Here is a 15,424-nt window from a genome sequence, read left to right as displayed (position 1 = left end):
ACAAAACACTGCCTAGTCTTGTGCCATGCTCACAATTCTTATGTTTGAGCCCATTGTTACTGCCCCTGTGTCCGTCTGTCTCATCTTCCTCCCCTTTTTGGTTGACCCTCCACTTTTCCAAGAATGATGTCCTGCTTCAGGAATTGTCCCTCCTAAGAATAGTACCAAGTACGAGAGATGAAGTCTCGCTATCCTGACTTCTATGAAATACTCTGGCTGTTCTTCAAGACAGATGTGTTTGCTCTTTTGGCAGTCTATGGTACTTTCAATATTCTTTTCCAACATCATAATTCACATGTATCAATTCTTCTGCAGTCTTCCTTATTCATTGCTGAACTGTCACATGCATATGAGGTGATTGAAAATACCATGGTTTGGGTCAAGCTCACCTTAGTTCCCAAATTGACAACTTTGCTCTTCAACACTTTGATTGTCTAATGCAATACTTCCTTTGATTTCTTGACTGCTGCTTCCATGAGTATTGTTGTGGATGCATGCAAAATGAAGTATTTGACCATTTTTATCTTTTCTCCATTTATCATGATGCTATTTATTGATCCTACTATGAGGGGTTTTTTTTCTTTACATTGAGGTGCAATCCATACTGAATGCTATAGTCTTTGATCTTCATAAGTATTTCAAGTCCTCTTCTTTCTAGCAAGCAAAGTTGTACCATATCACAGGTTGTTAATGAGTCTCCCTCCAGTCCTGATGACATGTTCCTTTTCATATAATCCAGCTTCTCAGATTATTTGTTCAGTTTACAGATTAAATAATTATGGTGAAAGAATACAACCCTGGTGCACACCTATCCTGATTTTAAACCATTCTATATACTCTCGTTTTGTGCTAACAACTGCCTCTTGTTCAATGTACAGGTTCCTCGTAAGTACAATTAAGCATTCTGGAATACCCATTCTCCACCATGTCATCCATAGTTTGTTATGATACACACAGTTGAATGCCTTTGTGTAGTCAATAACACACAGTAAACTTCTTCCTGGTACTCTCAGCCTTTAGCCCAAATCCATCTGATATCAACAATGTTATCTCTTCTGTCAAGTCTTCTTATGAATCTGGCTTGAATTTCTGGCAGCCTTGTCTATATACTGCTGCAACCATTTTTTGTTATCTTCGGCAAAATTTTACTTTCATGTAATCTTAATGGTATCGTTTGATGGTTTTCACATTCCACTGGGTCACATTTCATTTTTTTTTAATGTTTTATTGTGAATTATGTGATAGTTTACATGGGAGAACATTAGCTTTACATTCATCCTATCATATATCGTTTCATTGCCATGCATCATCAACCAATCAAGTCTGCCCCCTGGTCATCAGCACATAGCCCTTCTCCCTCTCTGGGTCCAGAGTCCCCAGCCGCTCCATTTCTCCATGTCATTGTCTCTGCCTCCATCCCTAGCGTCACTGCTTCTCTGGGTAGGGTTTCAAACTCTGCTTTTCTTCCTTGATGATCCCAGGGACCTCTGCTCCTGGACTGCAAAGTCAATCACTCCCCTCCTTTTGCTACAAAATGTCTGCCTTTACATTTCCAACCCTCACAGTCAATCCTGATAGCTATTATTCAATATTGTACCACAAGAGACCTATCCCCATCTTTTTTCATCAGCCCTGCCCAGACAAATTGGATACTACTCAGTGGAGATTCTACCTTCCTCCACACCTTCTGAATCTAGGTTCCTGAAATCTTGTAAGCCAGTCACTTCTTGCTTGTAGGCCCTACATTTTGGGTAGCCAATGTCCATGTTGCCCATCTCTATCTACTCTGTGTATGGGGGGTGGTGGTGGGAATGATCCTTGCTGTAAAGATTTGTTCCCTCTTTTGAACTACTGCATCCATAGATGTAGGTCAAGTTCATCAAATTGTATCAGATTACTCTTTTTTCCTCTTCTTTCTTCTTCTTGTTGAGCTCTGATCATCCAGTCATTGAAGCCAAGTCAAGTGGGTATTATCTGCAAGTGTGGGTGTTCTTGTGCATATACCCTCTCTTCTTATCAGATGGATGCTTCATTCTCCACTCTAGTCCTCTGTGGCTATGTCACTGACTCTAGACCCAAGAGTCCCCAAGTCTTGCCACACTGCTGACCAACCAGGTCTCTACCTGGGTTCAAAGGAGACTATTGAATGTTGTAGGGCTTAGCTCACAGCTTCATTGCTGTTTTTCCCTCACTTCCCCTTATCAGTGACCAACATGGTCACCAATCCGAGTGCATGTCTACTTGTGAATTACCACTGAGTCTTAGTCTTGGCAGGGGATTTGCCCTGAGGGGACCCAACCACTTGCCTTGATGTCTCCTGGGCAAGCAACTTGCTTGCTTTTGTAGTAATCAGTCGGACTGCCATTATTGTTTTGTATTTTTCCAGTTGGTCTTTCTTTCAAGAAATATCTTCTGTTCTTCTAGCCACTCCAGGCTGGTCTGCTTGTCCTTTCAAGTGTAAATTTCCCACCTCAGAAGATTCTGGATGGGGTTCAGGATTCTCCCTCATGTAATGCAGATGCTCCGCAGGAAGCCTCCTTCACTGGACATGTCGTATCCCCATTTTAGGTATTCCAATCAGTTATAGGCAGATGATGAATTTACAAGCTGTCTATGGTGATATTTCTGGCTATTCCTTTCTCTCCCCCTCAAGTGTCTATTTTATAGTGGTATGTAAGGGAAACCAAGATTCAAAAGACAGCCAAGCATCTTAACATTATTTTCCCCCTTTTGCCCATTCCAACCATGTCTCAATCCCTGCATCCCAGGGCCTTGTTGTTCCAAGGTTGTGCATACATCATTCTTTACCTCTGTCCCACTTAGCCCATACAAACCTAATTGTTTTCCCATCCACTTTGTTCTTCCATTTTCCTCCCCCTTCTTGTATATTGCCCCACTCCCCATCACCTAAACTATCCTGTGTCTATTCCCTACTCTGTGCTCCACCTTCCCCTCACCACACCCCCGCATCTTGGTAACCAGCAAAGAATCCCCCCCACCCCACTTTAGTATGGATTCTTTTTCTTAGTCCTTTATAATAATGGTCCTATGCAGTATTTCTCCTTTTCACATTTCTTTTGAATGGGCATAAATATGGATTTTATTCCAATCAGTTGTACAAGCAACTGTCTTCCAAATTTCTTGGCATAGATGAGTAAGGGCCTCCAGCATTGCATCAGTTTGTTGAAAATTTTCAATTGGAATTTCCGGAGCCTTTTTTTTTCTTTTGGTCAAAGCTCTCAGGGAAGTTTGGACTGCTTCCTTTAGTGCCTTCAGTTCTTGATTAGATGCTGCCTCTTGAAATGCTTGAACAACGGCCATTTCTTTTGGTGCAGTGACTCTGAGAATTCCTTCCATCTTCTTTTGATGCTTCCTGTGCCATTCAATATTTTGCCCACGTTGTTATTGTTGTTAAGTGTCGTTGAGTCAGTTCTGACTCATGGCGACCCCGTATAGGGTTTCCAAGGAGCAACTGGTGAGTTTGAACCACCAACCTTGCCATTCAAACTGACCTTTCGGTCCAATGTTTATCATAAAGTGCCACACCAGGACTCCATAACTTCCTTCAATATTGCAAGTGAAGGCTTGATTTTTTTTTCTATAGTTCTTTTAGTTTGAGAAATGCTGAGTGTGTTCTTCCATATTATCTTCCTACCTTCAGGACTTTGCATATTTCATTACAATACTTGACTTTCTCTTCTCAAGCTGCCCTTTGAAATTTTCTGGTCAGCTATTTTATTTCATTATTTGCTCTAGTCGCTTTAGCTTTTTTACTTTCAAGAGCAAGTCTCAGGGTTTCTTCTGACATCCATTTTGTTTTGTTTGTTTTTTCTTTCCTATCTTTTTAATGATCTTTTGCTTTCTTCATTTATGATATTCTTGATGTTATCCCTAATTCTTCTGATCTCCAGTCATTAATGTCTAATTCATCGAATCTATTATTGAGACGGTCTCTAAATTTAGGTAGGATATACTCAAGGCCATATTTTGGTTCTCATGGATTTGTTTTAATTTTCTTCAATTGATGGCCTGTTCTACAGTCAGCCCCTGGCTTTGTTTGGTTGACAGTAGTGAGCATTACCATCATCTCTTTCCACAAATGTAGCCAATTTGATTCCTGTGTATTCTATGTATGATGGCTATGTATATAGTTTTCTTTTCTGTTATCTAAAAAAAAGTATTTTCAATGAAAAAGTCATTGGTCTTGGAAAAAAAGTAAGAGTCCTCTTCTATTAATTAATAGAGAAAATGAAACTATGATTTAAAATACAAATATTGAAAAGTTCTATTTGCAATTATCAGCAAAATTAGAGAAACATTTATATACTTTCATAAAATTTGTATTCCTACCCAGGCCACACTTGTTCCATATAATCATTTATAAACCCCATAGTATTCCATCTGGTGAGGCCCACAGGTATAGTTACCATTTATGATGCTGACAAAAATATTTGCACTGAACAAATCCTTAAAACAAACAGACAACCTCACTGCCATGGAGTCAACTCCAACACAGGCAGTCTTCCTCATTGAAAGACTTCGTAGATAGGGAGACAGTGTATATTTCTTCCATGGAATGCCTTGTGGTTTTGAGCTGCCAGTCTTTCAGGTAACAGCCTACAGAGCCCAACATCTAGCTCCCAGAGCCATCAAACTCATTCACTAAGTCCTCAGTCTTGCAAAATTCTAGCACTCAATCTACAGTGTCATTTCATTCACCCAGGTCATAGTTTCCAACTTTCTCATTCCACAATTATCAGCAATTATCAGTGCATATTGATAGCATGTTTGATCAATTTCAGACTGCAGAAGTTAGTAGAAGTCTTCAATTTCCTCATGCTTAGTATTAGCACATAAATTTGAGTAATAGCTGTATAAACTGGTCTTCCTAATATGTGTATAGATATTTTCTTATTAGTGACAGCATTGTACTTCAGGAGAGATCTTGAAAAGTTGTTGCTGTTTTTTTTTTAACGATGGATGGATTAAATGCACAGAATCCAAATCAATTACATCTGTGGAAAGAGACTAAGGAGAAGTTCAATGTCATCAACAAATCATAACAAGGCCAGGAGCCAACTGCAAAATAGACCATCAATTCTTCATTTGGAAGTTATGGTTGAAGCCAAAAAAAAGTTATTATTAGCATCAAAGTATGATCTTGAGTATAAAGCACCAAAACTTAGAGATCAACACAAGAATAGATTTGATACATTGAACACTGATGACATAAGACCAGATGAATTGTGGGATGATATAAAAGACAACATACATGAAACCAGGTCATTAAAAAGACAGGAATAAAGGAAAAACCAAAATGGATGTCAGAAGAGACTCTGAAATTTGCTTTTTAATGTAGAGGACCTAAAACAAATGGGGGAAAAAAAAAACATGAAGTAAAAGAGTTCAACAAAAGGGCAGTGCCAGAAAACAAAGTCGTGTATTCTAATAAAATGCGCAAAGATATGGCATTAGGAGAGCAAAGGAAAAAGCACACTTAGCATTTCTCAAGCTGAAAGAACTGAAGAAAAATTCAAGCCTTAATTTGAAATATTGAGGGATACTATGGGAGTCCTGGTGTGGTGCTACAGGATAATGCACTGGACTGCAAAATTGGTTTGAACTGCAAGGTCACCAGTTCAAACCCACCAGTCACTCCTCAGAAACCCTATACAGGGTTGCGATGAGTTAGAACCAACTCCACGGCACTTAAGAACAACCACAGGCAAAATAAGGAGCCCTGGTAGTGTAGTGAATTGTTAGCTGGGCTGCTAATTACAAGTTCAGAAGTTTGAATCTACCAATTGCTTCACCAGAGAAAGATGAGCCTTTCTGTTCCTGCAAAGATTTATAGCCTCAGAAATCCAATACTGGGTCACTATGAGTCAGATCAACTCAATGACACATAACTACCACCAACCATGGGCAAAATATTGAATAATGCAGAAAGTAACAAAAGCAAATGGAAGGAATACACAAAGCCACGGTACCAAAAAAAAAAAAAAGGTTGATGTTCAACCATTTCCTATGATCAACAACTGATGGTACTGAAGGAAGACGTCAAAGCTGCACTGAAGACACTGGAATTGCAGAATACAAATGGAAATCTTTCAATAAAACGATGAAGCACTCGAGGTGCTCATCCATCTATTCCAAGAAATTTGAAAGACAGCTGCCTGGCCAATCGATTGGAAGAGATTCATGTTTGTGCCTATTCCAAAGAAAGATGATCCAACAGAACGTGGAACTCATTCAACAATATCATTAGTGTCATATGCAAGTAAAATTTTGCTGAAGATAGTTCAAAATTAGTTGCAGCAGTGAATGGACAGGGAGTTGGCAGACATTCAAACCAGATTCAGAAAAGAATATGTTATTGTTATTATGTGCCATGGAGTCAGTTCTGACTCACAGTGACCCTATACACAACAAAATGAAACACTGCTCAGTCCTGTGCTATCCTCACAATTGGTACATTTGAGCTCATTGCTGCTGTCAATCCATATAGTTGGGATCTTCATCTTTTTCCCTGGCCCTCCACTTCACTAAGCATGATGTCCTTCTTCAGGGAATGGTCCTTCCTGATAGCATGTCCAAAGTATAACAGACAAAGTCTCACATCCTGACTTCTAAGCAGTATTCTGGCTGTACTTCTTCCAACACAGATTTGTTTATTCTTCTAGAAGTCCATGGTACTTTTAATATTCTTCTCCAACACCATAATTTACATACATAAATTCTTCTGTCTTCCTTATTCATTGGCCAACTTTCACATGCTTGAGGAATTGAAAATGCCAAGGCTTGGGGTCAGGTGCACCTTACTCTTCAAACTGACAGCTTTGCTCTTTAACACTTTTATTATTTTTTTTTAAGTTTTTATTGTGAATTATGTGTTAGTTTACATGGGTAAACATTACATTCATCCTATCGCATTTTGTTTCATTGCAATGATCACAATCCCCTGCATGCATCATCAAACAACCAAAAGGTACACCCCCGCATGCCTGCCCCCCAGCAGCCAGCACACAGCCCCTCTCCCTCCGAGTCCAAAATCCCCAGCTGCTCCTTCTGTCCACATCATCGTCTCTGCCTCCATCCCTAGTGTCACTGTCTCCCCAGTGAAGCCCTGGTGGCACACAGGGTTAAGCATTGGGCTGGTAACCAAAAGGAAACATGAGGCTGTGTATTCCTTTAAAGGTTTATAGTCTCAGAAACCCTATTGGCTAATTCTCTTCTGTCTTGTAGGGATGACCTTGACAACACTGGGAGTAGTTTATTTTGGGTAACTGTCCCCACAGCAAACAGTCCCAAATACCAAGATGAAAGCCTCAATGCTTTGTAAGACTTAGACTTGGGAATTAAACATGATCTTTCCATTATATTTTCTTGGTTGCCTGGCAGAATCCAGGAAGCCTTTCCAAAGGAACGGACATTGGGTAGATCCTGAGCTGTTTTAATTCAATTTGGGGTTGACTATGGGATGTAATGTAGATTAGATTATTTTCATATGATTTTAGTAAAAATCAGACTTTTAGTTCTGCTTGTTGATGTCTCATACTGATAGTTTAGCAATATATAGTTAAGTTTTATCTATTTTTGTTGTTAGTGCCATTGAGTCAGTTCCAACCCATAGTGACCCTGTTTCCAATGAGCAGCAGGTGAGCTTGAACCACCAACTTGTGGCTCAAACCGACTTTGCAGTTCAGTGCATTAACCCACAATGTTACAGAAGTCAAAATTTCTGTGAAAAGCATAGAATTCATGGTCAATAAATTGTTGGTCAATGAAAAATTAGTCAGCATTAAAATATTTATTATCAAAATGACTTTAGTGGATCAATGTTTTTATTCTTGAATAATATGGAAAGCTCTGCTTTCCAGCAGAGGGCCATATATACATATGTATATACCAACACTTCCTTTGAAAATAGAAGTTTTCTGAGTTGTTTTTATTTTACAGGCTCTCCTATTTCTTATGTCATACAATAGTTGAGCAATTAGGAGGGCAATAAAATCCATCAGATAAAGTCCAAGCATAATAAAGAAAATCTAATCTGTCAAGGCTGGTAATTTACTGAATAACCTTTTCTTTTCTGTCTGTTCAAAATAGGATTATGTAAACTTGGGCCCCTTGGAAACGAAGCTCATGACTGTGGAGAGCAAGAAAATGCCCATTCATTTTCAAGAGAAGGAAACTCCAGACACATTCTATGAAGATGTCAGCAGTCCACAAAGACTCATCACATATAGGATGGTGAAGTCTTTTCTCTAAGACTGAAAGCTGCAAAGTAAAACCGACCTTTCCTTGTCAAGGATCTTTGCAAACTGAAATATATCATTTGCCCATTTGATTTACACTTTGGTCTATTTTTAAACCAATTGTGAGAATACCCTTAGGCATATTTATTTCTAAAGGCTATGCTTAACATTTAAAATCAAAGTTCCAAGTGTTCAGCTTTTCATGTAATGGCATTGCATAAATGCAAAGAATGAAAGTACACTTTTAGGAGTAAAACTTCATGATCCAGCTGGCAGTGACTGGACACAGCTGTGTTTTGCCCTTTGTAGGTAAATTCCCATGTCGGTAAACCATCTCTTTTATAAACTAATGTCTCTCAGAAAGAAAAAACAAAACAACAACTTTATATAGAAGCATTCATAAGCCTGACAGTGGGTTCAAAGTGATTTCTGGGGTCACTTCTCACTTAAAAATTCATTGACTGTTCTGTTATACCAATACTAAATCATTCAACTAGAAATGTTCATGAGAAAAATGTAGACGTTTCCATAGCATTGTTCCCTCTGAGACTGCTGAGACAACCAGTTCACAAAGCAGGCCTGCATTTAACAGCAAGGTTGGTGGTTTGAATCTACCCATAGTGCTGTGCAAGAAAGGCCTGGAAATCTAGTTTTGTAAGATTGTTGTTATTGGTAAGTGCCATTGAGTTGGTTTCCAACTCATAACGACCCTGTATAAGGCTTACAATGAGCAACAGGTGGGTTTGAACCACCAACTTGGTGATTCACTGAAAACCCTATGGGGCCCAGCTGTACCGTGACACACACTGGCTCACTACGTGGCAGAATGGGCACAACTGCAACAAGTTTGTTTTACAAGTACGGAGAGGGGGTTTTGGTGGGGGGGGGGAGTATTATTATCAATTTTTGTTGTTAAGTGTCATTGAGTGGGTTCCGACTCATAGTGACCCTGTATAGGGTTTCCTAGGAGTAGCTGGTAAAACTTTTTATTGTGAATTGAGTGAATTCAATGCATCATACACTTTGTTTCATTTCAATGATTACAATTCCCTCCATGCATCAACAGTTATCCTGCTTCCTCCCTGTTTCCATTCCACCATCTTCCCATCCCTTCTCAACTTTGTCCTTAGGTAAATGTTGCCCTTTTGATTTTGAAGGATTGACCATTCCATGGTGAGCAGACCTTACTAGTGTTGTTGTTCCCCCCTGTATAACCTATCTACTGCTTCGCTGAAAATTGGGCCACAAGGGTGAACTCCTCTTCAGACCTGAGGAGTGCTTGAGTGTCACAGTCTAGGGTTCTTCTTTCTGACCACTAAGCCTGGTCTTTTTATAAAAGTTTTTAGTTTTGCTCCACATTTTCTCCCACTCTATCTGGGATCTTCTACTGTGATCCCTTTCAGAGTCCTTGGTAGTGGTAGCCAGACACCATTCTGGTCTCAGAGTTGTAGAGAGTGATGTTCACATATTCCATTAGTCTATTGGACTAACTGACTCTAAGCATCTTCAATTCTCATCACGCTTCTTTCTTCTGCACATGGAGAAATCATTCATGAACTTTTAAGATTTCAGATGCTACTCACCAAAACAGGATGTAAAATAATATCTTTATGGTCTATATTATGCACATTGACAATGGTGTCTCCTGAGGCTATGATTCTAAGCCTGCAGGCCCAGTAACTCATTGACTTAAGATGTTCTATAATATCTAAGAAGTTTTCATAATTTTGGTAGTTGTATGCTCCACCATGTTCATAGTAGTGTTTTCAGGAAGATAAACAGTGATGGTGGTTATGTTTTGTCAATTCTGACTCATAGCAATCTTGTATAGTTATGGGATCAGAAAATCTCATCTTTCTCCTGTGAAGCAGCTGGAAGATTTGAACTGCTGGCCTTGTAGTTACCAGCCCACCTTGTAAGCTACTACACTACCAGAGCCCCTTTAGAAAGGTAAATGATATTGTTGTTAAGTGCCGTCGAATAGGTTCCTACCCATAGCGACTCTGTATAGGGTTTCTGAGGAGCTGGTGGTGGGTGTGAACAGCTGACCTTGTCATTCAAATTGACCTTAAAGTCCACTGCATTATCCTGTAGTGTTACACCAGGACATACAAATATACTCTTAAACTCTTATATGTTTGTGGGTATTATATTCCCACTCTTCCTCCCATACCCATTCAACCTGTATATTTGCCCATGTTATCTACCTGCAGAACACTGTTGTTCCAAAGTTGTGTATATATATCACTATTTACCTCTATCGCCTTTAGTCCTTGCATACCTCCCTGTGTCTTTGCCTGTCTTCATTATTCTTCTCCCAACCTCCCTCTTCTTGTATATTGTCCTCCCTGTTACCTGAGTTAACATGTGTGTACTGTCGAGCCAGTGAATTATTCTCCCTTCTCTCCTACTCCTGTTAGCCACCAAGGAATGTTTCATTTAGTATGAAGACCTTTTATTGAGTTTTTACAATAGTGGTCTCATACAAGACTTGTTCTTTTGTGATTAATTTCACTCAGCATTATTCCTACACATTCATTCATGTTATGAGGTATTTCACAGAAACATCCATATTCTTCAACGTTGTATAGTGTTCCATTGTATACATACAAAAGCTTGTTTGCTGTCTCCATCTTATTGTGAATAATGCTGTGATGAACCTGAGTGTGTATATATCTACTTGTGTTCTGGCTCTTATTTCTTGTGGATATATATCAAGTAAGGGGATTGCTGGGTCATATGGTGTTTCTATTTCCAACTTTCTGAGGAAGTGCCATACTGTTTTCTACAGTGGTTGATCTTTTTACAGTCCCTCCAGCAATGTAGAAAGGTCCCAGCCTCTCCACACCCTAGCCAGCATTTGTTGTTTTCTGTTTTTCAGAACTTGGTTCTTAATGCTAATGTGAGATGATATTTCACTGTTGTTTTGATTTACATCTCCCTAATGAGTATTCCGGAACACTTAATTTTGCTCATGAGGAATCTGTACATGGACCAAGAGGCAGTTGTTCAAACAGAATGTGGGAACACTGGATGGTTTAAATTAAGAAAGGTGTACGACAGGGTTGCATTCTTTTCACCATACTTATTTCAACCTGTATGCTGAGCAAATAATCCAAAAATCTGTGTTATATGAAGAAAAACATGGCATTAGGATTGGAGGAAGACTCATTAAAAACCTGTAATATGCAGATGATACAACCTTGCTTGCTGAAAGTGAAGAGGACTTAAAATATTTCCTGATGAAGATCAACGAGCACAGCCTTCAGTATAGATTACATCTCAATGTAAAGAAAACAAAAATCCTCACTACTGGACCAATAAACAACATTCTTATCAACGGAGAAAAGATTGAAGTTGTCAAGGACTTCATTTTTCTTGGATCAAACATCAACACTCATGGTGGCAGCAGTCAAGAAATCAAAGGATGTATTGCATTAGGCAAATCTGCTGAAGACCTTTTTTTTTTTTTCAGAAGACCTTTTTAAAGTGTTGAAAAGCAAAGATGTCAGCTTGAGAACTAAGATGCGCCTGACCCAAGCCATGGTATTTCCAATAACCTCACATGCATGCCAAAGCTGGATAGTGAATACGGAAGACTGTAGAAGAATTGATGCTTTTGAGTTATGGTGTTGGGGGGGAATATTGAAAGTGCCATGGACTGCCAAAAGAATCAACAGATCTGTGTTGGTAGCAGTACAGCCAGAGTGCTCCTTGGAGGCCAAGATGGCCGTACTTCGTCTCTCATACTTTGAACATATTGTCAGGAGGGAGCAGTTGCTGGAGAAGGATATCATGTTTGGTAAGGTGGAGGGTGAGAGAAAAAGAGAAAGCCCCCCAGCGAGATGGACTGGTCAAGTGGCAGCATCAATGGGCTCAAGCGTGGCAATAACAGCGAAGTTGGCCCAGGATCAGGCAGTGTTTCAGTTTGCTGTGCATAAGGTCGCTATGAGTCAGCACCTAACAACAACAACAATGGTGTCCTGGTGTGGTGGTGCTGGGGGGTTAATACACCAGACTGCAAAGCTGTTTTAAACTGCAAAGTCGATGGTTCAAGCTTACTAGCCACTCCTTGGAAACCCTACACATGGTCACCTTGGGTAGGAACTGACTCAATGGCAGTTCCACAACAACAATGGAGTCCTGGAGTCTTGGTGTATCACGGTGAGTTAATGCACTAGACTACAAAGTTGATTTGAACAGCGAGGTTTGTGGTTCAAGCTCACCAGCTGCCCTTCAGAAATAATATGTAGAGTTGCTATAGGTTGGAACCAACTTGAGGGCACTTAACAACAACAATAACAACAACAATGGAGTCCTGGTGTGGCAATGTGGGATAAAGCACTAGACCACAAGGTCAGTGGTTTAAACTTACCAGCTACTCCTTGGAAACCCTATATAGGGTCGTTATGAGTCAGAACTAACTCGATGGCACTTAACAACAACAACAATGGCTAATGAGGAGTCTTGGTGTGGTGCTGCAGGATATAGCAATGGACTGTAAGGTGGATTTGAACCACAAGGTCGATTTGAACCATAAGGTTGACGGTTCACTCAAGAGCCGCTCGTTGGAAACTCCACACAGAGTCCCTATCTATAGGAATTGATGTGATGGCACTTAATAACAATGGCTAATGATCATGAACATTTCTTCATATATTGTTAGCTACTTGAATGTCTTCCTTGGTTAAGTGTGTGTGTGGTAGTGATGGGGGGGGGGAGTTATATTTTAAACCTAACTCTATCTATGTAAATTTAGAAGCAAATAAATTTGAAGATGTTAATTTGTTATACAAAATAATATTCTACTGATAGAGTTCAACATTCCTATCTTTACTTTCAAATAATCAAAAATCCACCTGTATCTTTAGTTTTCTCAGATAAGAAAAAAAACGTATTGCCTTGTCCCTGGGACACATCAAAGCATTTTCAGTGACCAACAAAAACAGTCTATGTGACAGCTCACTGATTTGAGTTTGTCAGGAGAAATTGACATTGCTTTTGGTTTCACATCTGGACAGTTCAGCCCATGAGATAATTAAAACAAGCCAGGCATAATGTGGTGGAATTCCTGCATAATTTGCTAGTTGTGGCAGTTTCTCCTGCCCAATGTGAATCTGAATGGGAAAAAAAGTATCAGATGACTGAGTCTTGTTAGTTGCCAAGACAGTGTCAGAGTTGTAAAGGCATCATGTGGAAAAGGATGAAGAATGTTCTTTCCTCTGCTAGTATCATTTCTTATGTTTAGAATTTGCAGAATAGCATTATTGCCAAATTTGCAGCGTTTTCATTGCTGCTGTTGTCACTGTTTTAACAACCCAAATTCCAAACAACTTAAGGTGGTAGCTTTGCTAACTACATTACAAAGTATATCTCAGTGAAATTGTACCAATGTGAACACTTATTCAAGTGTGTTACATACTCACGTAAGCATGTATTAACAAACCCTTTCAGCCAGGTGCTATGTGTAGGGCATGAGGGATGCAAAAAGAAATACCCAAAAGTTCAAGTTGCTCATGGTCCAATAAGAGAGACTAATGAATGGGTCAGGAAAGCCTTCCCAGGGCTGGTGATACTGGTTTTTAGTCTTCAACAATAATAAGTGGAGAAAGAAGTGAGAAGGAAGCAGGACAAGACATTTTAGATGGGGTGGGTGGAGTTACCATGTATTTAACCCATAGTGTTCTATAACATTGTATTTTATCTTACATAATATCTACAAAGGCGGCTTCAAAAAGTTTATGGAGAAATGAAATTTTAAAAATACTGGAATTCTCTGAACATTTTGAAGTCTTCAAGTATATTTATAAATTATATATAATACAGTGTATCTATTATATATACAATGTTGTTTGTTAAGTGCCATCAAGTCACTTCCGACTCATAGTGACCCTGTATAGGGTTTCTAAGGAGCAGCTGGTGCATTTGAACTGCTGACCTTTTGGTTCGCAGTCCAGTGCCTACTCTACAGTGCCACACCAGGATTCCATATATATAATAATATGTAATTATGTAATATAAATAAGTATACATGTCCTAGACACACATAATTTTCTTAATATACACACATACGTATGTTGTGTGTGTTTATAATTAATGTACTATATCATTAATGAACTATATATATTTTGAGATCTAGTGGATACGATTTGAATTTCAGTTTTTCTACTAATTCCTTGGGACTGCAGGTATGGCACTGTAGAATCAACATTGGTTTGCGAACCATAAGGTCAGCAGTTCAAACACACCATCTGCTCCTTGGAAACCCTATACAGGGTCACTACGACTCAGAACTGACTCGAGGACACTTAACAACAATGACATAGAACATGTAATGTGTATGGAGTCCTTGGGTAGCACAAATTATTAACACCAAAGATTGTAGGTTTCATCCCTCCCAGAGGCACCTCAAAAGAAGTCTGGTGATTTACTGAAAAACTCAGTCATTGAAAACCCTATGGAACACAGTTGTACTCTGATGTAAATGCAGTTGCTATTAGCTGGAATCAACTCAACAGTAACCAGTTTTAAAGTTTTATATATACTTCACATTGTGTGACATCTTACACAATAGGTTTGAAAAATAAATGAAAATTAAAAGGGTTTAGGAGGATTTTATGTACGTTTTGGTTCAGAGAATAACTAAGTGGGTGAGGTTTGCATGATGGAGTCATGGTGCGGTGCTGTAGGATAAGCACTGGACTGTTAATCACAAGGTAGAAGGAGTTTCAAACCCATCAGCAGCTCCTTGGAAATCCTATACAGGGTCAGTATGAGATGGAACCAATGAGGGTACTTAACAACAACAACAACATTCAAGGTGACTGGGGATACGGACGGAATGATGATCGCTGTAGCCTCAAGCTAGGAAATTGTTCATTTTGGACAAGAAATTAGACAGGTTTGATTGTTATTAGTTACCAAGGAGTTGATTCTGACTCATGTGACCATGTGACTAGAACGGCTTCACTGGGTTTTCAAGGCTGTGACCTTTCTGAAGCAAACTGTCAGACCTATCTTCTGCAGACCTTTTGGCTAGTAGAGCGCTTAGCATTTTATTATGAAGTGTAAAGAGGATCAATTGTGGAAAACCCATTCTGGCTGCCTGATTTTCTCATCAGTACTGCTGTTGTTAAATGCCATTGAGTAGGTTCTGACTCATAGAG

General features: G+C 39.3%; 1 protein-coding gene across 1 annotated transcript in view; it reads left to right on the top strand.

Annotated features, from left to right (window-relative positions):
- The window catches only part of CCDC83 (coiled-coil domain containing 83), an 89,093-nt gene extending 80,822 nt beyond the window's left edge, over positions 1–8,271 (top strand). The window contains exon 9 of the mRNA XM_006865011.1: positions 8,110–8,271. Within this exon, the coding sequence (XP_006865073.1) occupies positions 8,110–8,271 (162 nt within the window). The remainder of the gene's footprint in view (positions 1–8,109) is intronic.
- The last annotated feature ends 7,153 nt before the right edge of the window (positions 8,272–15,424 follow it).

The sequence above is a fragment of the Chrysochloris asiatica genome, unplaced genomic scaffold (assembly GCF_000296735.1).
Source record: "Chrysochloris asiatica unplaced genomic scaffold, ChrAsi1.0 scaffold00074, whole genome shotgun sequence".
NCBI lineage: Eukaryota > Metazoa > Chordata > Mammalia > Afrosoricida > Chrysochloridae > Chrysochloris > Chrysochloris asiatica.
This window is presented reverse-complemented; position numbering and strand designations above follow the sequence as displayed.